Source organism: Gymnodraco acuticeps, unplaced genomic scaffold (genome assembly GCF_902827175.1).
Source record: "Gymnodraco acuticeps unplaced genomic scaffold, fGymAcu1.1, whole genome shotgun sequence".
Lineage (NCBI taxonomy): Eukaryota > Metazoa > Chordata > Actinopteri > Perciformes > Bathydraconidae > Gymnodraco > Gymnodraco acuticeps.
In genome coordinates, this window is record NW_022989892.1 from 382,188 (window position 1) to 408,213 (window position 26,026).

A 26,026-nucleotide genomic window follows, 5' to 3' on the forward strand; every position below is an offset into this window, starting at 1 on the left:
TCATTACTTTTGAAATAGGAAAAAAGTTTGACAAAGCCAAAGTTTTTTTCCAACTTTTAACACATTTCAGTCCAGCATACATCCAAGAGTGGTAATAAGTGATCAAACAGTAATATTCTCATTAATCTCTACAGGGGGGAGTTGTTGTGCATCAGTGGTGATGTGTCAGTCGTACTATAGTATAGTATTTGTTTATTTGAGGGGAAAATGGGTTGCAGCACATCACACAGGCATTTAAAAAAGATAAGACAATACATCACTGACAACAACATAGACCCAGATTAAAACCAACAGACATAAGAAAACCAGATATCGGCCCTCATTTGCGAAATAGGGGGGACAGGGCCAGACCAGCTGGGTAAACAATGCGTCCTAGCCATCATTTATTCAGGAGTTTGATGGCTTGCGGGACGAAAGACCGCCTAGATCTGTTCTCTTTGAAAGAAAAAATAGCAGTTGCTATACATTTTTTCCTCTCGCAGTTTGATGTAGTCAGTTGTCAGTTTGTTGGAGCAGCAGGTGGACTTGGAGTTAGACGATTCAACAATATGCTCCATCATTTGGTCATACAAGCTGCTCCCTCTGACAGTCACTGTCTCTTCCACTGGCACTCAATGTCCCTCTTCCTCTCCAAAAACACATTTCCCTTAAGGCTTTTTTCAAAACAACGTAAAAATCGAACGTTTATTTTTCTCTTTTGATCTAATCTTCTTTCACGCCAACAAATCCGAAGTGTAATACATTGGTCAAAATCCGTCTTTGTATTCAAAGACAGATTTGCAGCCCAGTGGGAAAATACCTTGGCCTTAAGCTGTGTCATATGATGTCTCCTCCACCTCATCCCTCCATCTTCCCATCGCCTGGTTCGCAGCTTGCTAACAAACACCAGCTGCTTTTTTTTTTTAAACAAGCGAAAGGCCATAAGAAAGATGTGTGAAGTGTTTTGCCAGAACAATTACGTAGCATGTCACCTCATTGGGGATGACAAAATGGAGCAAAATGCTCGGGTGCAAGCTGTGACCTTTGAGGGGAGGAGCTGAGAGGAGAGGCCGGGGATTTGTGAGCGAAGAACAGGGAGCTAATTTCACTTCATAATCGCAACCAGGCGGCTTGAATAGGCAGAAAAGAGGGGTGCAGCGGGGTCAAGTGTCACCCGTCCTGCCAAGTAGCAGAAGAGGCCCAGGAACACACACACACACAGACACATGCATGCCTGCACACACACACTTGGCCCAGCCTCCCGCTGACAATGCAGCCCCGCCCTCCACCCTTCCCTGCCTTTTGTGCCTTTTGCAACAATGATTAACTGAGTTTGACGATTCAGAGAGTGTCCACAGCAGCACAATGCACTCTCTCTTACAAAACATAATGAAGTCAGCCCATGAGTCAAACAGTCTCTTTTTCTTCCCGAACTTTCCACCTCCCCCTGCTAACAGCCCCCTGGCTTTTCTTTTCATTATCCCCCCTTTCTCTGCCTTTTCACCATAAATCCGCCTATTTCCCCCCGAGCTCGTTAACACTGGAAAGGCAGGCAGATGCGTGCGTCCTCCTAATACATGAAAACAAGCTGGAAATAGGCAGCGTAGGTGCCATGCACTGCATATGAAAAGGTATTGATTAGCTTCAATCGATGCGTCACCTTTCCTGAACTAAATGTATGGAATTCAACCCGTACGTCTTAAAGACTCCTATGATGTTTGTATTAAAAAAAGAAATCTGACATTCAGGCAATGCCATAGGGGCTTTCAGAAACCTGAGATGGAGAGACAAAAAAAACACAGTACACTCGTAATGAGAGCTGTGTAGTGCTGAAGGGAACTTGTAGAACATGATGTGAGTAAAGCTGCGCAGGGGTGTTAACAGAAACACTACAATCTGAGAACATCACACCCCCGGGCCTTTTACAGGAGGTGTGAAGGAGCTCGCAAACTCATGACAGGAAGAGGAGGAAGGAAGGCATAGACTGTGGTTTCACTTTTTGTTTCTCAATGTGAAAGGCCTGATTGTCCCAAGCTGGAGGGGGAAGAGGGGCTGAGGCTGGTGGTTGCAAAGTGCGCAATCATTTTCCTGCAGCCTCCAAAAAGTGCTTTTAGTTATGTTTCTATTTAAAAGTTTGTTGAACGTTTCTGGAAATGTAGCAACAGGAAATGGTATGCACGTTCATTACAACTAACTTTTGGTAAATATTCGTACTCAGGGCGAGTTAATATTTAACACTGTCTATGTGTTTACTGTTGCGCTAACTTCTTAACCGTGTGGAAACGACTTCCCTTGCTGTCTCCGAAGTTCAAAAACACTTAATTAACCCACAGTATTTCATTTAGTTGAGCTGTTGTGTGTTTAGGGTTAGGGTTAGGGTTCAAGATACCCAACTATTGTTCCAATGGTAAAAGTTTGAGCATGTAACTTCCTGTAAAACCTCAAATTACCCCCAAAGCCTCACTGGAAACGTTACTGTTGCATACACCCTTGACATCACCAGTTCTTCTAAGAGTTTATTTACTACCTGATGTGAGAAGGCTTGTTATAGTGGCAGCATGACATCGATGTTTTGTTGGGTACGTGTTGTCCCCACTTCTTCATCTCTCATATTACCTCCTCAACCTTGCATCACATTCAGCTGTGATAAGGCTCATTGTAACTCAACAAAAACTCAGTGCTAATCTGGAAGCAGGAGAAAGGACAACGAAAATGTGTCATCCGCAGGTATCCAACAGTGCAACACAGACTGGGGCTCAGTTTACGACAAAAGAATGACGTTGTCCAAAAGGAAATAAATCCGAGACTGATCTGTTCTTGTCTTTTCTCTTCCAGGAAAGCAACAGTAGCCGGAAAGACCCAGAAGGCAACTGCACTCGTGAAGAAAAAGGAAAAGGTCTTTTGAAATACTACTCCGCGCCTAACAATGGGAGAGCGATTTCATCTTCCAGCAGTTGCCAGCACCTTGCTCCCTGTGGCCCTCTGCATGTTGACCCTTCTGCCCCACAGCATTCTGGGTCGACCTGCCGAGGAGGAAAACGCAGGCAGCTCAGCACTGCTGCAGAGGGTGAAGAGAGGCTGGGTGTGGAACCAGTTTTTTGTCCTGGAGGAGTACACCGGTCTGGAACCACTTTATATTGGAAAGGTCAGTGTTGCCTACATGCTGAACTGTAAGAACATGCGCCATAAATACACACATGAAAAGGTGACCCGGCACACCAGATGGTTTGTAACACAGAACAATAAGAGAAGCAGTCATTGAGAACTGTTTGTAAAGGGCAGGCACTTTAAAAAATGACTTGGCAGTTGAATGAATAACCCATCTAACAATCAAACTCTGGCCGAAGGGGGAAGGTATTTCCTTGGAGAAAAGCCCTCAGTGCCATGCTTTGCCCTGCTTAAATGAAGAGACACTTGTTCTAATATGTTTTTGCAGTTTATGCTAACATCTTTGGGGGCCGCCATTGTTTTTGACAAGCAGTCACCTCTTTTGATCGTGCTACACTCACCTACAGTAAGCACGCCCAAAGATTCCAGTAACTCCATACAAAATGCTAAAATGTCCGAATACAAACCAGTAACTTGACTAGATGGTTTATCGTTCATCTCAAAGTCCATCTGCAGTGCAAGGTAAACTTAAAGGTATAACCTGGAGAAAAGTAAAGCATAGAGGTTTCTTCGCCTGGTAGGGGAGAATCTTTTCTGTCCACTTGGTGTACAGGGTGCTTTGGTGTAGGTGTTTCAAAGAGATTCAACCAGTACATTTCAAACAGGGCAAACTAACAGATCTATAGGAGAGCTCAGCCGCCTGGAGCTCATCTGCTGCTCGGTGGAGTGCATGAATGCAAAACAGAACATCATGGGTAGGCAGAGGCAAAAATAAAATTCTCAATGTAATCCCTGGCTGCACTGCGTCCATACGAAGACAGTCTCTCCTCTGTCCACTTTGAACCACAGCCAAACAGCAGTTATTGAGTTAATTGAGTCGAACCGAGGCTTCACTCAGTCCCCCCGCCCCCCCTTCCTCGCCTGCAATCCACTGACATGCTCTGAAAGGAGCAGACAAGAAATACTCACAAAGGAGCACTTTGATCACTCAGTCGCTAAAGTTAATTGAACATTTGATCAATAGTTGTAAGGTTGGTCATCATCAGTAGTGAGACAACAATCTTACAACACAAATTGCCATGACATCACAAAAAATGCCGATGTAACCCCTTCGAAAAAGTCTCTGTTCACTTGCATGGTGTCAGAGCATTGCTTTTAACATCTCTCAGTGCTTATATATGGAGGCGTTAGTTTTCTATTCCTAAATTCTTGAAAATACCTTGCCCTGATCTTCCAATTGTTTGAATAGGTTATGTGTTCCTCATCGACATTTAAAACCCTGCACCAAACATCTTCAAAAAGTTCCCCTTTGGAAATGAAGCAACCCTCCCTAATTAGTGTTCTGGAATAACTTCCTTTCCACCGCCTAAAAACATGGATTCCAAAAAGTCAAGTGCTCCAACCAGATAGCAGAATAACAAGTCCTGAGAGATTTCTGCACGCACTGTAGCATAAAGGACTGTATCTGCTTACAGTCTCCGTAGCATAATCATTTTCACCTTACCTCTTCTTTCCCCATTTACCGTTTCTTCACCATTTCTCTTTAAAGCCGCCCACCCTCATTTTTCCAAACGGAATGAAATAAGTGACACTGACAGGCCGGGGTATTTCCCAGAGAGCCACTCAGGGCAGAAAGGCATTATAGAATATGACAAAGCAGGAGAAACATGTGCTGGAGAGGTTTTTTCTCAGCCTTACCCCTCCACTGTTGAGGAGCTTAGTATTCAGAGCTGTGGGGATGTCGGAGGTTTGGGCTTTGGGCCGGAGCTGAGACGCAGCAGGTAATTGATAGCCTGAGTGTCAAACTCTTTTCATAGGTTTGGAGTAAAGAGGAAGGATCAGTGCAGAGAAGGCAGATGAGGCGGAGGAAAGGCAGCGGCCCGAGATAAATCACCCCGAGACACGGGGCTGAAACTTACAATGGGGTGTTGATTAAAAAATGTATCCTGGACCGAGCTAGGATGCGCCGCATTTTGAAGGAATGAGCGCAGGTGGGCACGTTGTCCGAAGAGATAGGAGGAATTGTATAGTCTGGCTGCTCGGGGAATGATAGGTATTGTGAAGATTGCTGAGGCTATCACCACAATGACAACAATGAGTGGTGTGTAGCTGCAAACGTTTTGCAGTCTCACAACACTTGTGTTTCCACTCAACTCCACTTGTTATTTTTTGGTTTTCTATCCGGAAAAGTTGCAGAAAAGCAAGGTTTGAAAAGTGTATTGATTCTTTCCACTAACTTTGGCCACTAGCTATGCATTAGTGGCCAAAACGAGGGCTAGATCTTTAAAAGTGTATTTTAAGAGTCAGTGGGGGGTTTATGTTGCGTGCGTTGCCTGTTGATTGTAAAGCAGACAGACGTCAATAGGGGCATTTAATCTGTGAGCGTGGTGGCTGTGAGTACTCATCATACGCAGGCACACTTTAAGTAGAAAGTAAGGAGTGATTGCACATCAACAGGCAGCCATTTGCACTTACAGGCCACAAAAGGCTGCTGATTGCCCTGCAGGGCCCATGGCAACAAGCATGCTGTAAACTGTGATTACATTACAGCTAAGACACATATAACCACATACTACCATTGGGGGTCTGAAGCTAATTTACCCACTGGTTCAATTAGGAATCATGGTTAAGTAATGTACTTCTGCGCATCAAGACTGAATAGAAAACAAATTGTAAACATGAATTGATTATTAAATGCATATGAACGGCTAAATAGAAAGTATATGCCCCATGATCACTCTGTTGTGTTCTTTGTTTTGGCTCTCTACTCCAGCACTGTGAACTTGAATTAAATGTAATTAAATTTAAAATGGTGACTCACCCCTAGATTCCACCGGGTCCGTCTGCGGCGCGGTTTTGGTCCGGCCTCCTCCGGCGTCATACCCTACCGGGCGCGTTTCAGAAGCATTTCAGAAGCGGAGCGTCTTGCCTGCCGGCTCGCAGTTTTTGTTGATTTGGGCATATTTACTGGACAGGCTACTTTGTACAGACACAGTTCATCCATCCATCCATCCATCTTCTCCCGCTTATCCGTGGTCGGGTCGCGGGGGTAGCAGTTCCAGCAGAGAGCCCCAAACTTTCTTTTCCCTGGCGACATCAACCAGCTCTGACTGGGGGATCCCAAGGCGCTCCCAGGCCAGCGAAGAGATATAATCCCTCCACCTGGTCCTAGGTCTACCCCTTGGTCTCTTCCCAGCTGGACGTGCCTGGAACACCTCCCTAGGGAGGCGCCCAGGTGGCATCCTAACTAGGTGCCCGAACCACCTCAACTGGCTCCTTTCGACGCGAAGGAGGAGCGGCTCAACTCCGAGTCCCTCCCTGATGACCGAACTTCTCACCTTATCCCTAAGGGAGACACCAGCCACCCTGCGGAGAAAACCCATCTCGGCCGCTTGTATCCGCGATCTCGTTCTTTCGGTCATGACCCATCCTTCATGACCATAGGTGAGGGTAGGAACGAAAATGGCCCGGAAGACCGAGAGCTTTGCCTTCTGGCTCAGCTCCCTTTTCGTCACAACGGTGCGGTAAAGCGACTGCAGTACCGCTCCCGCTGCTCCGATTCTCCGGCCCATCTCACGCTCCATTGTTCCCTCACTCGAGAACAAGACCCCGAGATACTTGAACTCCTTCACTTGGGGTAAGGACTCATTCCCTACCTGGAGTGGACAGTCCATCGGTTTCCTGCTGAGACACAGTTCATAATAATTGTAATATCCCAGTTATAAACGACATGAATCAAAGATGTGTTGCTATATTTTAGTGTTAAAAAAATGCATTCATCATCATAATTAGGCTATTCTATATATATATATATATATATATATATTATATATAATGTACACAGTGCCTGTAAACCGGAGGAGAACGCTGGCATTTCTCCACCTACTTGAAAGACTACGGTCGAAAAATAGACTTCAATACTATTTCGAGCGGAGCCCAGCGGCGAGACGCTTCTGGGACGCTTCTGAGCCGTAACGCGGCGCGTCTGGTGGAATAGCACCCATTGACTAGATTGGCCGCGATCCCTGCGGACGCCGCGGCGCGGCCGTAACACGCCACAGACGGACCCGGTGGAATCTAGGGGTCAGTCTTCATATTCCCATTGTATCATATCCCCATCTAGCCTGTATTATACATACTCCCCCAATGGCAGTACTTTTTCTAGTTAATTGATAGATTTAGTCTGTAGAGTATCAGAAAATATATATATATATTTTATTTTTTTTTAAATGCACATCCCAAATTGCCAGAGCCCAAAATGATTTGCTTGAATGTCTTTTCTTTGTCTTACTTCCCTAAAATACAATATTTACAATTCTAAAATCAGAAAAGTAGCATTATCACATTGAGGCCTGTATCGCAACCAAACACATGTTCAGTTGGATCTGGATCATATGACTTTGACAGACAAGAACTTTCCACTAGTTGTCTTTTATGTTTCGGATCACTGTGTTGCTGCATTGTTCTATAATTAGGGGACGCGCCCTAATTAAATGTCCTCAAACTCATTTTGTAATACTTTGGTACTGCGCCACATGTATTAATTTGTGTCAACTTGTGGTGACACATATACTTTGTAGATATTGTCATGATATTCAAGACTAATAACCCTGTCCCTTAGAATATGCCTTGTGGAGTAAAACATTTTTGTCCCACTCTCAGCTCCACTCAGATATGGATAAAGGCGACGGCTCCATTAAGTACATCCTGTCGGGCGAGGGCGCGGGCACCACCTTCACCATCGACGACAGCACGGGGGACATCCACGCCCTCCAGAGGCTGGACCGGGAGGTGAAGTCCCAGTACCTCCTCCGCGCCCAGGCCCGCAACCGCCTGACGGACAGACCTCTGGAGCCCGAGTCCCAGTTCATCGTGAAGATCCAGGACATCAACGACAACGAGCCCAGGTTTCTGGATGGGCCCTACCAGGCGACTGTGCCCGAGATGTCCAATATAGGTAAGCAGCAGGGAGGCAGATGAATGGAGACGGAAACAAAACTGCTGCCCATGCACGCCTGCTTTTAGTTTTTAAAAAGGGAGTAACTGCAGCGAGGAACAAAACAACGCTGCCTCTCCATCTACTATTCATACACTTTTTGTGGTTACTTTGAAGCATTGTTAATTCATGGAGAGCTCCAGCCACACATGGAAAACTCCCATAATGATTTATCTTGATGTAAATGTTGATATTGGTGTAACCTCATTTTGTTCGCCCAGGAACATCTGTGATCCAGCTGACTGCAACGGACGCCGACGACCCCACGTATGGCAACAGTGCTCGGGTGGTCTACAGCATCGTGGAGGGCCAGCCCTACTTCTCTGTGGACGCTAAAACCGGTACGACTTTCCACACGCTGCCTCCCGTAACCACAGCAACAAGCGTTTTTGATCCATTACATGTAGAGGCTGATGGATTTCAAACTTTACTCTTTCACTATTTCATGAGCTCCTCATGAATTTTTAATGAGCATGAATGATGTTAGATGACCTGATAAAGTTGACAAACTACCACCGACATTCAGGATTTACTCCTACTGATAGCGGCTGATGATTCCCCAACTTGTTCCAGTAATTGCACAGGCGGCTGCTTTTAGCGGTCCACACTTGAAGCCCCTCTACCGAGCGGCTCTGAATGATGGCAGCTCACAGCGTGGCTCCTTTCGTTGCTACGAGACCATCCAACACTTGTCTGAAACAGGCTTTGTTGCAACTTGCAATAACTCATATTACTAGCACTCAACAGCAAGAGATGTGCTGAACTCAAAGTGTGACTGTCTGATAGAAGTGAAGACAAAATGAGAATGGAAGCCACTCACAAAAATAAAACGATGCTCACACGTTTAATCCCTTCAAAATAGAAAAACTCGACCATGACTTTACATGTCTGTTTACTACAAACCAAATAAACTTTGTAATGCTGCAAATCATTTAGAAAACAGTGCCATGTTGAGTTATATCATATCAACAGCAAGGTGGCAATAAAAATAAAGTATCTCTACGCAACACATGGTAATAATGTTAATAACTCAAACTAACACTTCCATAAATCCGTTATTTCTCAAAAGCAGGGGCAATTTTTTACCACAGCTGCCTTATTTCCATGTCAGTATGGGGTTGTGTTGCCGTCAGCAGACCGCTGCTGCTGGAGGTTCATCCATCACTGAAACACAAGTGGCTCTACAGCTATCAATCAGCCCGCCTGAGGCTGCTGTAAGCACAGCACTGAGGCTTTTATCGGGGCCAACACAATGTAAAACTCAACAAATACAGCACAAACCCACACTGCCATCCTTCATTGTGTGGTTGGTTTCAGTTCAGTCACATATTTCATGTAAAACCATGTTAACATGATTTCATATATATAATGGAGGTTTTTACCTGCAGAAATGTTGCTATATTATAGGTAATTGCAATGATTGTATCCCTAAAGAAAATGAAAGAAGTTTAATAGAGTAAGATAATAACCTCCAATAATACCATATATCAAAATTGTAAACAAAATAGGCTAAAAGTGTGATAAAATGCTTGACATTCGGAAAATCGGGACTAGGATTGAGATCCAAACATATATAACAGATATGACATTCCATATAATAATCGTCAAGAGTAATCAATAAGTATATTTTACCACTTAAGTCTACATTTATGACTTATTGTAGGAACAGATTCACAATCCCATTTTTTTTTAAACGTGTTTTAAAACCAGAAACCCTATGATTATAATAATTACTTAAAAATCAGACAAGTTTCATTACAAATCCCTCATGCAGCCTCTTGTCTGCTCCACTGAGAGCGCTGACATTCCAGGACACCATCACTCGGACACATGACCCTAATCTGAGTCACCAGCTCTCTGCGGGTGACCTTTCCTTCACCTCATGTGTCTCTGCTTGTCCTTTTCTTAACCTCTCCTTCCCCTCAGGCGTGGTCCGTGTGTCCCTGGCAGACATGGACAGGGAGACCAGGGAGAACTACACCGTGGTCATCCAGGCCAAAGACATGGGGGGCCAGCTGGGGGGGCTCGCCGGCACCACCACGGTCAACGTTACGCTCGGCGACATCAACGACAACCCACCCATGTTTGACCAGAGTAAGAGCAGTTCTGTCTTATCACTCTCACCTCTGCCCCTGGTTCACTCCCCGCTTTACGTGAACCCCCCCCCCCCCCCCCCCCCCGGCTAATCCCTCCTGATACTCTTACAGCTGAAATGTAAAAAGTTTCTCACAGCAGAGGAGAAACAGTGCAGCCAGGGATGTAAGACTATAATGTAGAATGATATATCACAATAGAAGTCAAGTGACTAAATGCATCACAGAGCTGAAAAATGTATCTCTAACTAAATCTGATTAAAGTACAAATTATACAGCTCAAGTTAGCAGCTTTTTGTATATGTAAGGAATCCTTTAATTAGCCTTTTGCACAAAGTCTATGAGAAAGCAAATGGCACTTTTTATAGGTAGAGTAGGGTATTTTGAACATACAGGGTTTGTTTTTAATGCAGCTTGGTTAAAATGATCACGAGTATTCCCTTCAAATGTCAAATGTGTGAGTGTACAGAGAGTCCTGTGTTGTTTACTATACAGTACAGAGAGCGTACTTCATTAACATGAGTCTGAATTGCACCACAAACCAAAGAAATGCCTCACATGACCCTGGAGTTGGCTTTAATTTCAAAAACACCACGCCGTTTTGTCTCAGGGCTAAACTCGACTTGTGGTTTGACTTGTCAGTGTGTTTCAGCTACATGTAGGGCAGCAGTGGGGCACACATCCAAGCAAGAAAAACACGAGACTGCAGTTTGTCTAATCCACGCCTAAATCCAAAGAAACAAACATGGTTCTGTGTAGATGACAATTGGCTCCTTCACATACAGTATCTATCCACCATTTATCTCAAGCCGTTAGCCCCTCAGCCCTTCTCCCTCGGTCCACTTTTGGTCACCAGTCCCTGACCATTTACCCCCTGGCCTACACCCCCACTCCCTCGCTCAGCCACCAGTCGCCCCATGCTGTCTCTTTGATTATCCCAATTTCTGCTCCTCTCGTTAACGTCCCCCGGAGGTCAGGGGTTGTCTAGCTGTCCGCAGTCATCTCTTCCTGGCCGACGGGTGGCTCCACTCCTAGACAAAGGGAAACACCCGCTGCCCATTCCCATCATTAGTCCCCCACCAATTAGCGCCATCACTTCGATGGAACTTTGATCGGCTGTGAAGAGCTTCAGCAGTGGCGGCGCCAGGGTATGGCTGGGGTAGGCTACAGCAGAGTCCTGCACGGGTCTGATTTTCTGATTGTCTCAAAAAGCGTGGGATGTTGGTTATTTTTTCCATCTAGGATGACACCAGAAGCCTCCCAGACGTTGGATTTCGCTCTTGAGGAAGTGTTATTGAAAATGCTGTATTCTCCGCTAGAGAGCTTCACCTCAGCCATTTCGAATGTGGTGCGCACAGCAGCAGATTGATGCGCTGCAGAGGTTATGATTATGCGCGGTCCCGCGGGGGAGAGGTCTGAGGATTTAAACATTAAACTAAATTATCATTATTTTAATATATTTATTATGCAACACCCGCGACCCTACCCGCATCATCTTTGTTTTACCCAGAACCGAACCCGGAAAAAAGCGTTTGAAAAAATACCACCTGCGAATCACCTTTTTTGCGGGTCACCCCGTCGGGTACCCGCGGGTACCCGACCCGATGCAGGACTCTGGGCTACAGCCATACCAAGAAATGGCTTAGCCCTACCATGAAAAATGATGTTAAAGTAAGCATGTTGAGAACACGGATTGCGAAAATCTACGGTTGAGACCATTCGGGGTTATGCTAGAGGGGTGCAAGGAATAGTCTAAGTAGTGGGGGAGTTTTATACACTAAAGGTGTGGAAATCAGCACGGCCGCGGTCAGATCAAAATGTTGAATAGACCTACAGCCAATCAGAGTAACGAAACGTTGGGTCTGCTGCGTCATGTATTACTGATACGTCACGTTCACAGTGAAAAGTCCCCAAACTCGCGCCGAGTAAATTGCAGACAGACAGCAGAACTTCTAGGATTAATTGTATATTTCGGATGGATAGATTTGTTCTTAAACGCCCTCGCATTCAAAAAGTCGAAAAGGTGCCAGAGTCACACGACCCACCTGAAGAGTGAATAGTGAGTTTTGAATATATTTTGTAATAGTGTAAAGTGTTTTGTATGACTATAGAGACACAGGCCACCTGTTGTGTGCTGTGTCAGTGTCAGTCTCTCTCTGTTTACCTGTGTCTCTCTCTCTCTCTCTCCCTCACGGCACTACACTACAGGCATCAAAAAATCTTGAAGCTGGGCGTGTCTGAGGCTTGGCGATTTTTTGCGAGCAACGCGACCAATAACCAATCACATGAATCTCCCGCCCCCGACATACAAAGCAATAGCAATGTTAAAACGAAGTAAACTGGATATAAAATCCCCAAACAGGCGAAAACCTACCAGTTTCACCCACTGTCTCTGCCACCTCCCTCCATGCCTGGTTCCTCCGGTTTGTATCCCGGTAAATAGTTCTGGTCGTAAAGAACCGGGTGATTTGCTACCGTAATTTCTCGTTTGGAATATGAGGAAATGAACTGCGGTCTGGCTCTCCCAGCTTGCACGCGGTTTGATTGGCTAGCGCTTGTACTGGCGGGAATTGCAAAAACGGGATTTGATTGGCTGACGCCAGCTTCGAGCAAGCATCGAGCCTCAAAAGTTGAACATTGTTCAACTTTTGACGCCGATAGACGCTCGCGATGCTTGCAACGCCTTGCCATGCTACCCACAATGCAGTTCGGCGAAGTTTGAAAATATCCTACGTCACCCCATTCAAATGAATGGGCGAAGCGTTGAAAGCATTTTTTGACGCCTGTAGTGTAATTCTATATGCCAACTTTTCTTGTTTCTGCCGCTGCGTAGCATGTTGTAACAACGTGGAATTAGCAGAATAGGCTATTGTATTGTTTAACTCACACCTGTTGCTCTCGATGTAATTTAGCTGATAAAAGGAGACTAATAAAAGCTAATAAAAGCCTCACGCTTGGCGTTTCACTGTCAAGGGGTGCGATATAGCATTACAAATACTGACTTGAGCCCCACCACTGTATGGGTTAGCCCTACCATAGATTACCCAACAAAAATACTCTGGCGCCGCCACTGAGCTTCAGGGATTCCCCTCTGTCAACCACAATGTGGAGGCATTTACTTCGGACTGCAGGGAGCGCCACAAATTGTGCAGCTGTCACCTCTTCTTTGAGGTTAAACGGTAGATGAAAATTGAAGGCAGCCCACGAGACAGTATATAACCCAATTGTGAGGCATTTATGGAGCCATTTATTTCAGGCTGTCTGGGAAGTGATTTTGAGTGGAGAGCAAGGTGGTGGAAGAGGTTTGGCTCCCTCTAGAGCAGTGGTTCTCAAACTTTTTTCAATAATGTACCCCCTTCGGAAAAACATTTCAGCCAAGTACCCCCTGATCAGCGCAAAAACGATTTGTTAGGGAAGAAAAGCCTATATAAAAGAGGTACAGTACAGTGCTGCACCATCAGTGTCTGATTTATTAAAACAACAACATTGTAACTGAGAAACACTTCAATGCTACATTTAAATATTTTAACAATCCATCACTAAATTCATGGCAAACCAATTTTAATATCATGCAATAACACTAAGACGACATTAGTTGCATTGAACTGATCTTTTTAATAAGTTGTTCTTACAATGTAGTGAAACATGGGCTTGTGCTTCACTGAGGAGCTTTGTCATTCTGACAGGGAGGCAACGGCAGTTATTACACTTTGCGTTTTGAAATATGTGTAACTCCAAACTTCGTTACTTTCCCTACAATTAGTATATTTATTTATTTTGGAGCGTGGGGAATGAAGAGAAAATGTTATGAGCATGGGATTTTGACCCCTCATATAAACATATGCATAATGCTGCGCTATACTTTGAAGCCACAAGCTGTTGCCAAGCAACGCTTATTGTTTAGGTCTTTTGATAAACAGGCAGTCATATAAATAGCTAGAACTAGCTAGATCTGATAGATTTGGACATAAACGCGAGTGAAGTCTAACCGGACGCTAGAGAGAGATCATAGATCAGATCAGCTGCTGCTGACGGAGAACACGCAGCTCTGCATGATCACAGCTCCGCCGCTGTGACGGATCGTTGAGTGGAGCAAAATACACTAAGAGTTAGAACACACTTAGCTAGTTTATCTACTCTGGAACTAGCTAAACTAGTTATAAGAAATATATGTATTCTTTACTGTCGGGTCACTTATTACAGGTTCAGCGAGCTGCACGAGACTGACGGGCTGTCAGGAGAGGGAGAGGAAAAGAGAGCACCCCGTTTATTATCCAGAATTACTGTAAACTTTGAATAAAGTAGTTAATCTACTATTAGTAGTTTGTTTAAATGCATTAAGTTTGTGGTTTTTTTCATTAACATAAAATAAATCTCACGTACCCCCTGTAGAACTCCAACGTACCCCTAGGGGTCCGCGTACCCCCATTTGAGAACCACTGCTCTAGAGGATAGAACATATATAAAAGGATGATTATTTCTTTCTTCAGGGCTGTACCAGATGAGCATCCCAGAGGCCGCCCCCGTGGGGTCAGTGGTAGGGCGTATCTGGGCCAAGGACAGGGACATTGGGCTGAACGCAGAGATGGTGTACAGCATCATTGATGGAGATGGAAGGGACCAGTTTGACATCAGCACCGACCCCACCAACCTTTTTGGCATCATCACAGTGAAAAAGGTAGAGGCATGAATAAATCAATGTTGCGCTGTTTTACAAGTCAAAGGTAGATGATATAGATCATTTCAAATAATCTATATTGACAAATCTCATTTTTCATGTTCCTTTCCGTGTGCTCCCTTTCCAGCCACTGAACTTTGAGGGCAAACCTAGTTACACTCTGAAGGTGGAGGGCGCCAACACCCACCTGGACCCCTCACTGCGCCACCGCGGGCCCTTCAAGGACGTCACCATCGTGCACGTGAGCGTGGAGGACGTGGACGAGCCCCCGCAGTTTGAATCCCCTGAGTACTACGTGGAGCTGTCAGAGGACACAGAGATCGGCACGTTGGTGAAGACCATTTCAGCTAGAGACCCCGACGCTGCCAACAACACTGTGAGGTGAGGAGGATGAGAACAACACCGACCTGCATGTGTTTCCACAGCTTCACTCGTTGATTTACGACTGTTCTGTTGCTTTCAAGCCAGTGCAGTGAAATGCCAACTATGTGCATGTTGTTTGAGTCTACAGTCTATAATACTAAGAAACTACAAAGAGATGAATCCAGCACAAATCATGTCAGGTGTGGGAATGCTCCTAAGTTTTAAAGAGGCCCTATTTTTGCTTTGTGGGTTCCCCCATACCCGTGTGTTACATAGGTTTGTGTGCATGTAAATGGTCTGCAAAGGCTCAAATCTCAAGGTTCCATCACATTTGAGGTGATATACTAAGGGGCGGTACATCTCTAAACAGTTGACAAATCACAACCCGACCAGCTAACTAATCAGAGCAGACTGGGCTCTGGTTTCAGACAGAGGGTGAAAACACTGCACAGGCAGTACGAGAAGAATAAAGAGATTTTTGAACATTAAAGCATGGAGACATGTCCCAGTAGAGGAACAAAATACTGATATGAACCCTAACATTTGCATAATAGGTCTGCCTTTTTCAAAACATGTAAATGATACGGTTGTGTTCAGTAATATTTCTAATCAAAAGTCTAACAACAAAATATAAAAAGTCAATAGGGGTATTCAAGTGCCAAAACTGTGGATGTTTTCCTGCACTTATCCTAATGCATGATGGAAAAGTCTGTAATGCAAGTTAAAGAAATGGTGAGTACAATCTTTTATTAGAATTTAGCCGCAGAGGGTGTTCTTGCAACAAGTGTGTATTAAACTTCTGTTACTGATTGTACCTGTGATGTTATATAGTCACCAGCAGAGGGCAGCATCTTAACATATCTCATTCCTCATTTATCAACATGTGTTTGCAAGCTCCATATCAACACAGCTGATAGGATAGAGGACACACATTACAATTGTAATAACACGTTTCAACGTCCAGTAAATGACTCCACACACAGAGGCACGAGAAGCTGATCTCTTCCACTCCTCTCCATTATTATGAGAGTATGTTTGTGGCACACAGAGCAGATGTTGCATTGTGGGTTTACTGTCCAGACTGCACCTCTCATAGACTAATTAGACATAAAGACTTTAATTAGGCTATTAATCATGTGGAGGAATCAACGACTGCGGCGGTAAATGCGTGTTTCACAAGCCCCCCCCCCCCGTCCCAGCTGTCCACTTTACAGACTCAAATAGGGGTAAAGTAGTGCAATGGGAATGGATGTAGATGACATGGTGTCAGACACTACATGGATGCAAACAATGCTGGATTTAAAATCTGCTCTGCAAATGTTTAAAGAAGGAAATACATTTGCCTATCCCTATTGTACGCCCCTACAGAGTCAATACATCTTATATATCACTGTATTTCAAAGAAGCAGTACACACATGTACCATAAAATACAAAGAATAGTGTGAAAACAAATGTAAACACAAGAACTACCCTGAGTGTAATAATAGAAAAGGATGCCGTTTAATTAGACAAATGACAGGTCTGCAATTATAATGTATAATTGCTCTAAACTCTTTGATGCTCACAGAGCTCTGCTGATGACAATTAACTGTCAACTCTCTCATTTTCTGAAGAGAGAAAATCCTAACATTGATGCAGCTAATTCCCCAGAGCTGGCAGTGTACTCTGGGTGAGAATTAGTGGAAATAGATTTGTTTGGAGCATGAGGAGAGTTAGAGACAGATAGCTGAGGGATCAGATCAGGGTGCCAGTAAAGAGCTGAGATACCGCAGCAGCAACATGAGATGACAGATAAGAACAACAAGCAGCAGGTGACCTCCAGCCTCCGTCTGTCTCATTTCCATTTGATATCTTTCTGTCCTTTACAGCATGACTGGCAGATATATCTGCATCTGCACACACACACACACACACCATGTATACATCACTTCAGGGGACATTACATTGACTTACATGCATTTCCTGGAGACTTATCCTAACCTTAACCATAACCAACACATGCCTAACCCTAACCCTTACCCTAACCAAGTCTTCACCCTAAAATTAATGATTCCCCTCATGGGGACCTCCAATTTGTCCCCATAAGGGAAGTCAGTCCCCACACGTGACTATGTAAACAGATTTAGGTCCCCACAAGTATAGTAATGCTAGACCACACACACACTTTCACTGCTGTTTGACACATCCATATGCACACAGAGGAGGAGGAGTGATATTAACAGAGATCCTTCAGGGAGATCCTTGCCAGCCGACTATGAGCCAGTCATGACTTTTCCCTGTCGGCACACAGTCTGAAACACACACTGCAAACAACCCTGCATATATGAACACACACTCGCCTGCCAAATATACTTGTCTTATATGATAAATGACGATTAATGGTGAATTGTCGTTTAAAAAAGGTAGTTTAGTTTACTGAAATCCTGTATAAAAAGGTCCCTTAAATCCATAAGGTGAATCTTAGTGATTTAATTATGTTTAAGAGTATTCCCATTCAGCAAGAAAACCAAAAACATGATAATGTTTTGATCAAAAGACAGAATTAGAACGATTACACCATGAAACAAGCACCATGATATTGTACTGGAGTAAAATTAGTTATTCTAATGAAACTTCAACACAAGGAAAATTACTTGTGTAAAAATGACAATGAAATTCTGAAATAAGTCCATTAAAATGTACTGTGTTACACAACCATGCTCCTCAGTGTAGCTCACCAAAATTGACCAGAAACTCAGACAACTAAATACAAACAAGTACAACCCACAATAAACAACAACAGGACACCACAAGCCACAAGCAAAAACTGAATTAAGCAATGCAAAGAACACATCAAAGTAGAAACAATATGAACCCAGCAGCAAACATTAGAGAGCAGCACATCATGTAGCGCACAAACACACAATGCTCACACAACCATCACAGTGAGTGTGTAGTTTTCCCTACCAGTCTGAATGTCTCTCTGGGAAGTCCTCCTCCATCTGATCCAGGGTCAGCCTCACACAGCTCACTGAAGACAGCATTCACCATGCACTTGAGCATGTAGCAGGTTAGCAGCAGCTGTAGGCATCATCACATGGGAAACCGGAAGTGTGCGGGAAAGGGAGGGTTTTTTAAAGGACTGATGAGGGGAACAGGTGTGCAGGTGGGAGGGGACGTCAGGTGACTAGCCGGAGTGAGGGCATCTAGTGGGTGATTTAAGGATAGCAGGTGTGGGGACTGGGGGTGAGAAGTGAGCAGAGATCCAGGCCAGGAAACACAACCTACATCCGAGAAAGTGCTCACGATTTGCTGAGTCATTAATTGTAATAGCAATGGGTTCTTTAACAAGTGCATTTGTCATAAACATATGACTTTTTCGAATAGAAATAGTGCAATATGCCCATTGCATTGAGCATCAAAAGTATTTCTTCCTCAATTGTCTACAAATATTCACAATGATGCCAATTTTGTTTTTGTTACTTTGAAAAAAAGTTGCTGACAATTGCTTTCCGTATCAATCAACCCACTCGCTTTTGTTTTGGTGTGAAGCAGCGACATATGTATTCCGTGTGTGTGTGTGTGTGTGTGTGTGTGTGTGTGTGTGTGTGTGTTGGATGTCGCTCTCAGAAAGAACTATGTATTGGAAATTAGCCTACAGTGGCAGGAGATGAGCAGCGGCTGCAGGAGTGTGTTCCCTGCCGTCAGTGTGGCAGATACTCTGATTAAGCCTTATCTGGAGCCTATTCTTCTTCATGTGCCTTCAGAAGATGCCTGCCTGACGTCTTATCTCACAGATACACACACGGTGCACATGCTGGAGTGTGTGTGTGCATGCCTCGCCCCCACTAAGATAGGATTACTAGCTTGCAGAAACACCACAAGACTGCTCTTCACATGACACGTGTCATTTTGTGTCATCAGGTATTCCATCGACAAGTCGAGCGACCCCGAGAAGTTCTTCTACGTGGAACTCACTACTGGCTCTCTGATGACGGTGCGCTCGCTGGACCGAGAGGAGATCGGCTGGCACAACATCACCGTCCTCGCCATGGAGATGAGTACGTCAAACACACACACACACACAAGCTTCCCCATGCAAAACCCAGAACCGTGTTTGTTAGTGTGTCATTTCAGTTTCAGACACAAGTTAGTTGATAAGAAGGAGATTCATTGGGGCAGGATGAACAGTTGGGTACATATTGTAACCAAGAAGCAGTGATTTTGGAAAACAACTCCCGCAGACTGTAGAGAAGAAGTTGTCCTGTGGATTTGACACAGCTGGAAGACTCACCTTCACCCTCCCTTTGCTTTGTTTGTCTCGACACACCTTAGAGGAGATCTTAATTCAATTAATGACTAATTAAATAACTTTTTTGTTAATTAAAGATGTGACAGAGACAAAGAGGGAAAGAGAGGGCACAGGAAGGAAGGGATGGCGTAAGCATATTTGAACAATAAATGAAGTTATTCTAAAAGGATTGAGTTTACTTTACGTCATCATTTTCACATTCTTGGTGCAAGTTCATTTGGACTCATTTTCAGCTCGGTCAATATTCACACTTTAATCAAACTGCTTTGTTCTGCACTTTAACTCAAATAGATTTTCACATTTAATTTCCCTCTAATAAAACATCAGCAGATTTTGACTTTCACTCGAGCTGGATATTGAATTGCTTATATTTGACCCTCAAACACACACATGTATATACAGTATGAAAACACACACCGGGCCATATCCCACTTCGACCTCCAGAGCCAAAGTCACGCCATTGATTGATCGATCATGTGATGAAACCTGAGAAAGTAGTTACTGCCCACTAATTGCGATTCTCCTGCTTATTACACAGCTGGTTAGGATATGCAAATTGCTGATTGGTAATGGAAATAATAGAATTGTAATCTAAGCGTGAGAGGCCTAATGCGCCACGGGCTCACTGTAAATGAGTTGAAGATTAAGGGAGACGCGCACCGAGCTCAGCAGGATCCTTAAAAGAGTCGTTTATCTGAGTTCATCAAGGCATCTTACAGCGTCTGACCAGTGTGTGTGTGTGTGTGTGTGTTCCTGCAGATAACCCCACAAAGATCTCCAGTGTGTCGGTGGCTGTGAGGGTCCTCGATGTCAACGATAATCCTCCCACGCTGACGCACTACTTGGAGGCTTATGTGTGTGAGAACGCTAAAGCGGGACAGGTACAGAACATGAGATATCACAGCGTGAACAATGATACATCTGATAAGTGCTGGAAAAGAAAATAAGTGTATTTTCTCCAGATATCAAGTTTGAGGTACATTTTAAACATGTGAAAATACAGAGCTTTATACTATTAAATACTTCATTTGAATTATTGTATATACTACTGGTTAGCTTTATATTTATATTTTTTAAGCCTTATAACACATCATAAATGTTGATTATTATAGTATTGATCATCTGAAATCAGTTAAATAACTAGCAACTCAAAGTATATATTTAATAGATCTGACATTTTTAGAGAATAAGTGAAAAAATATGTACTTGGTTATTTTCCACCACTGCATGTATACTAATTTTCAAAAATATGATTCAATGTAATAGATTACACTCCCAACAGTATTCAAAAGTAATTAAGCGTCAAATTTTACATTTTGCTAATACTGCTAATTAGACAAAATGTCAGTGTAAAAAGAGGAAGATGTATTATAAATTGTAATCTAACTGTGTCTCTTTGATGAATCCAGCTGGTCCAGACGGTGACGGCGGTGGATCACGATGAGCCGCTGGGGGGGCAACGCTTCTACTACAGCCTGGCTCCAGAGGCCGCTAACAACCCTAACTTCACCCTCAGAGACAACCAAGGTACACAGACACGTGTTCTGTTGTACAGCTGCGTGACCCATTCAGGTTAAAGGAGGACAGGAAATCCATCTTGTGTGATTTATAGCGCTGCTTTGTGGCATCAAAAGATCATCAGTTCTCACAGATGTCTCCTTGTAGAAGAGCATGCCCTTGCACCACCAGTAACTCTGAAAGCTTGTTCTGGTGGAAAATCATCCTGTTGCTACAATACAGGACTTTTCTTTCAAATTTGACTGACTACACGAGAATTGATTCCAATATGGTCTAGGATCGACTCCCTGCTCTGATTTATGAATGTATTTGAATTTATGATGATTTCCGTAGACAGGATTTAAAAGTATTCTTAGATAACACAATCTGTCTCCGAATAAGATCAAATCAACTCAAATCTTGAGTTCTCACCATCACCCCCACCCCTCTTGACTCTGCTTGTCCACAGTTCTAAACTTTAACCCTGTAATCTCACCCCTTGCCTGACCTCTTTGTCTCTTTCCAGACAACACGGCGTGGATCCTGACGCGGCGGGGGGGCTGGTCTCACCAGGACCAGACCGTCTTCTACCTGCCCATCTTCATCTCTGACGGGGAGCAGCCGGTGCAGAGTAGCACGAGCACGCTGACCATCCGCGTGTGCAGCTGCGACCACGACGGAAACGTCCTGTCCTGCACCGCCGAGGCCTACATCCTGCCGGCCAGCCTCAGCAGGGGGGCGCTCATCGCCATCCTCGCCTGCATCTTCGTCTTGCTGGGTGAGTCACACTGAGAGGAAGTGCAGAGAGCAGCCAGTCTGTCATGTGAAGATCACACTGGATTCTATTCATTTGAACCGTGAAAACATGTATAGAAGGTCTGTCATATGAAGATGACATTAGCAGATTTACTTTGGTTTTGTAAAAATGTTAACCGTGAAAACATGTATAGAAGTGAAGACATTCAAATAAATTAAATGAATAATTAATGTAAAATGCCACAATAGGCAAATCCAACAAAGTAACACATAAATGCTCAAATAAATCGTACTAATTTAATATAATTGAGTCCTAAGAACCTTGTTTTCCCTATTTGAAATTGTTTCCATAACTCAAAAATAAAAAGATAAAGCTTCCAATGTTTCGATTCAAATCATAAGAAGAAGCACTGATTTTGGAAAACATCTCCCGCAGAGTCGTCTTGTATAGAGCAGGGGATGTCCTGTAGATCCGACACAGCTGGAAGTGTCTCACTTATTATTTAAATCCACAATTATTTATTACAGAGGGACACAATTTGAAAATATTCAAATATTTAACAAATGACAAGGAGGATTGTAAAAGTTTATCACCGACCAAATGAGCCAACTACACACTCAAATAAAAATAATGAATCGTCACTTAATATACTTCACTGACAGCATTAAATCTTTCAGCTTAAAAGGAAATGATAAAATCTGAATTATTATGTCTTTAAAACAATGAGCTCACAGTGGCGGTGAGTAAAGGGGCAGCTGGTGCTAATGAACACAAGACGTTTGGCAGGATGCAAAAAAGGAAGCTATATTTAATCCTGCAGATGATGTCACACTGGGCTTTTAAAGCTCCTCTGGTATCGCCATTTTTCAAACGGAGATTATTTTCTCTTTAATGTTGTGTTTGAAGGCAGGAGTTTATTGAGTCTGCCACAGTCCCCTTTTTCATCGTGTTTTTTTATGTGGTTAAAACAAGTGAAACATGTACTGGAAAACAAAGTGCTGCAGGGATTGTAACATACTGCTGCCCTGAGGCTCGCCCTCAGACAGTGCTTTTCATTTTGACACTACAAAAAAATGTAAAATGGATTTTGGATTCATGTTTTTTCATGCTGGACATGTAATGAAGCTTTTTTACAAAGTCAAAACATACATGAAACTTCATTTGTACAAGCAGTGACTCCATTGAGGAATGATGGGATGAAACTTAAAATCTTGTAAACCTACTTTTTATCCCAGCAATGTCTTATCAAACATGTTTTTCATTAAAATGTTTATGATATTTTTATTTAACTCAATGCTTCATCTTAAATTCCTGAAATCAAAGAAAGTATATATTATTGATGCTTTTTTTTTGGTTGTTGTATCAATGATAATGCATTGTGCAATTGTGAACCCACAAGATCTTCCGTGACATCTGTGTGCTAACTCCTTATTTCTTCCTTTCCCCAGTGATGATCCTGCTCATGCTCTCACTGCGCACACACCGTAAGAAGCCCTTCTTGTGTGACGAGGAGGAGAACGTCCACGAGAACATCGTGCGCTACGACGACGAAGGTGGCGGCGAGGAGGACACCGAGGCCTTCGACATCGCCGCCATGTGGAACCCACGAGAGGCGCACCACCACCCGGGCAAGATGAGGCAGGACATGCTGCCGGAGATCGAGAGTCTGTCGCGCTACGTCCCTCAGGCGTGCGTCATGGGCGGGGGGGACAGCAGCGTCCACGGGTACGTGCTGGCCAAGCTCCTGGACGCCGACATGGACGCGTGCGCCCCGCCTTACGACTCCCTGCAGACCTACGCCTACGAGGGCGAGGGTTCGGTGGCAGAGTCGCTCAGCTCGCTCCAGTCGGGGACGTCCAACACGGACCACGAGTACGACTATCTCAACGACTGGGGGCCACGCTTTAAAAAACTTGCCGAGATGTACGGCGTGCTGGAGACGAACACTCCTCAGATGTGGTAGAACATCAGAACCATTGCCTTTTAACTCCGAGAAAAGTTACACCGACACAACAACATCAGAGAAGTGCCACAAACACGTGCACAATAAAGCCAGGTGTGCTCTCACATCCACATCCATGACAGTTACTGTAGCACTTGAATTCCTGCCTGGATTCTCCACAGCCTTGAAGGCCTGAGAGCCCGCAGCAGCAGTGTGAGCTGCTTTTAAATCTCCCCCAGAGACTGAGGCTGGATGGCAGCCTTGTGAGGCCCACAGAGGAGCAGCTTCAAAGCACAGCTAACCCCCCTCCTGACCCCCCCCCCCCCAAAGTCAGAGCCGTCTTTGGTTCAAAGTGAGGAGTGGTTTATGCCAGAGATGAAAACAAGAGAGACCTTACTCACAGCAACACAGGAGTAAAAACTCAGAAAAGCTGAAGTTGGCAGGATAACTCTGAGGGGGGAAATGAAAAACAAAAGCCTGCAATTGGAGATACATCTTTATTTGTTTCATCTGCGGCAGGTCTTAATTTATTCCTTTGTTCCATGTGCTGTATTTATATTTTTTGCTAACTTATTTGGGTACTTCAAACCAACACTGTACTTGTACGGCCGCTATGTGAAGGAGTCTTCAAAAGATCACGTATATGTTGTAACATACATGATGTAAAGGTTTTTCATTCTGTGTGATGACACGTTTCTCTAAATGTCACATGACATGCACAGGAAATGGAGATGCTGTAATCCCATTCGGGTTGATATGTTTATCGTATTATTGTTTTTGTATTGTAACTCTGGTCTTTCCCCAAACATAAAGCAGTAATACATTCATGAGGATGTTAAGGAAGCCATTTTTTTGGATCTGGATTTTTCCCAGCAGGCGGGGAAAGCAACATTATTCTCAAACGAGGCTTTCACTTTCATTTCTGACAACAAGGCTTGATGTGTCCTGTATTGCTTTTCTGCCACCACACAAAAGTGGCTTAATCCTCCAATTCTGTGGACTTCAAAGACATTTATAATCTGCATTAAGTGCCAAATGTACAAAAAAGACGTTTTGGATGAAACATAAAAGAAATCACACACACCAAAAGATAAGAAAATGGATTTTGCAAACTGGGAATGAAGTAGAGGAACATTTTGATAATTTGATTGGGTGGCGTTTACTTGAAATCTATGTGGTCAGTCATGCTGCAGTAAGTGGTATGTGAATGTAGGTATTTTTTTGTATTCTTGGTAATAAAAATGAAAAATAACAATGCTTCTGTGCAGTCCTTAAACCACCATGAGATGAGAAAACTGTTATAATTACACACAACACTGAGGCAATGAAGGAAATGATGCTTTCTGAACATCTGGGTGGCACATTTTAATAAACTGCTGCTTTTGCTGGTGAGGAACATTATACAATCCCCTGAAGCATGACAGAATGTAAGTCCTTCAAAAGATAAAGCAGCTATTTAAGTTTGCAATTTTACGCCGAATTGTGCTCCAAAGTGTTATTGCCGTTGATTCACTTTTCATTACAGTTTTCCCTCAAAGTGCTTAACTTATTCTGTTTTGCAGTCAAATAGTTCAGTATTGACTAAAAGCTTTCCCCCCCACACACACACACACACACCGCCTGCTGTACCTCGAGCAACTTGCAGAGGGGAACAATTACCATTGGAAATCAATCATTCATAAACGGGAGACTCTACTTAATTGCGTATGTCAATCAAAGTTTTACCAGTGAAGGACAGGAATGGAAAATTGAAAGGAAGGTAGAGAAGATTAAAGGAAAACATAAAGCCAATACCACAATTGATAGTCTACCTGTACAACATTTTTGCACTACTGTCCATTTCCGTATTTTTCAGAACAAATGACAAAGAAATAAGTCTGCAATCCATGGCTCTGGCTTACCTGCTGGTCGGCAACAGTGAAATTGCACAGGAGATGAGGCTGTAATATTCCCCGGATTTACATTTGTGCACTTTCATACGCTCTGCATGATGAGCAGAACACTTTAGTAACACACCAGGGATTGTTCTCTAATTTGTCTGTCCTTATTTTAACATTCAACAGCCCGCATATATTTGACAAATCTTTGTTTCTCCCATTTGCGTCAGATCAAAGTTTTCCTCATCAGCAGTCGGGCCAAATTGAGGACCAAATTGACCGAGGGTTTCTTTGGAATAAGTGGGGGTGCATTAGTAGCTTCAAAGTGGAACGACATTTGAAAAATTAAAAATAGAAAATAGCAAAAAGCTCCTTAAATTATACTGCAATTTAAGGCAATATAAATGTGCTAGTAGCCTACGTGCATTTTCTGCAACATGTAGG

General features: G+C 43.7%; 1 protein-coding gene across 2 annotated transcripts in view; it reads left to right on the forward strand.

The window, feature by feature from the left end:
* LOC117537826 (cadherin-20-like) overlaps positions 1-24,962 on the forward strand; it is a 61,456-nt gene extending 36,494 nt beyond the window's left edge. For both annotated transcript variants that reach the window (XM_034203215.1, XM_034203205.1), the window contains exons 2-12: positions 2,815-3,124; positions 7,750-8,044; positions 8,305-8,424; positions 10,010-10,177; positions 14,667-14,854; positions 14,982-15,235; positions 19,122-19,258; positions 20,269-20,390; positions 20,919-21,036; positions 21,533-21,784; positions 23,212-24,962. In XM_034203215.1, the coding sequence (XP_034059106.1) occupies positions 2,906-3,124; positions 7,750-8,044; positions 8,305-8,424; positions 10,010-10,177; positions 14,667-14,854; positions 14,982-15,235; positions 19,122-19,258; positions 20,269-20,390; positions 20,919-21,036; positions 21,533-21,784; positions 23,212-23,726 (2,388 nt within the window). In that variant the 5' untranslated portion in view covers positions 2,815-2,905 and the 3' untranslated portion in view covers positions 23,727-24,962. The remainder of the gene's footprint in view (positions 1-2,814; positions 3,125-7,749; positions 8,045-8,304; positions 8,425-10,009; positions 10,178-14,666; positions 14,855-14,981; positions 15,236-19,121; positions 19,259-20,268; positions 20,391-20,918; positions 21,037-21,532; positions 21,785-23,211) is intronic.
* The last annotated feature ends 1,064 nt before the right edge of the window (positions 24,963-26,026 follow it).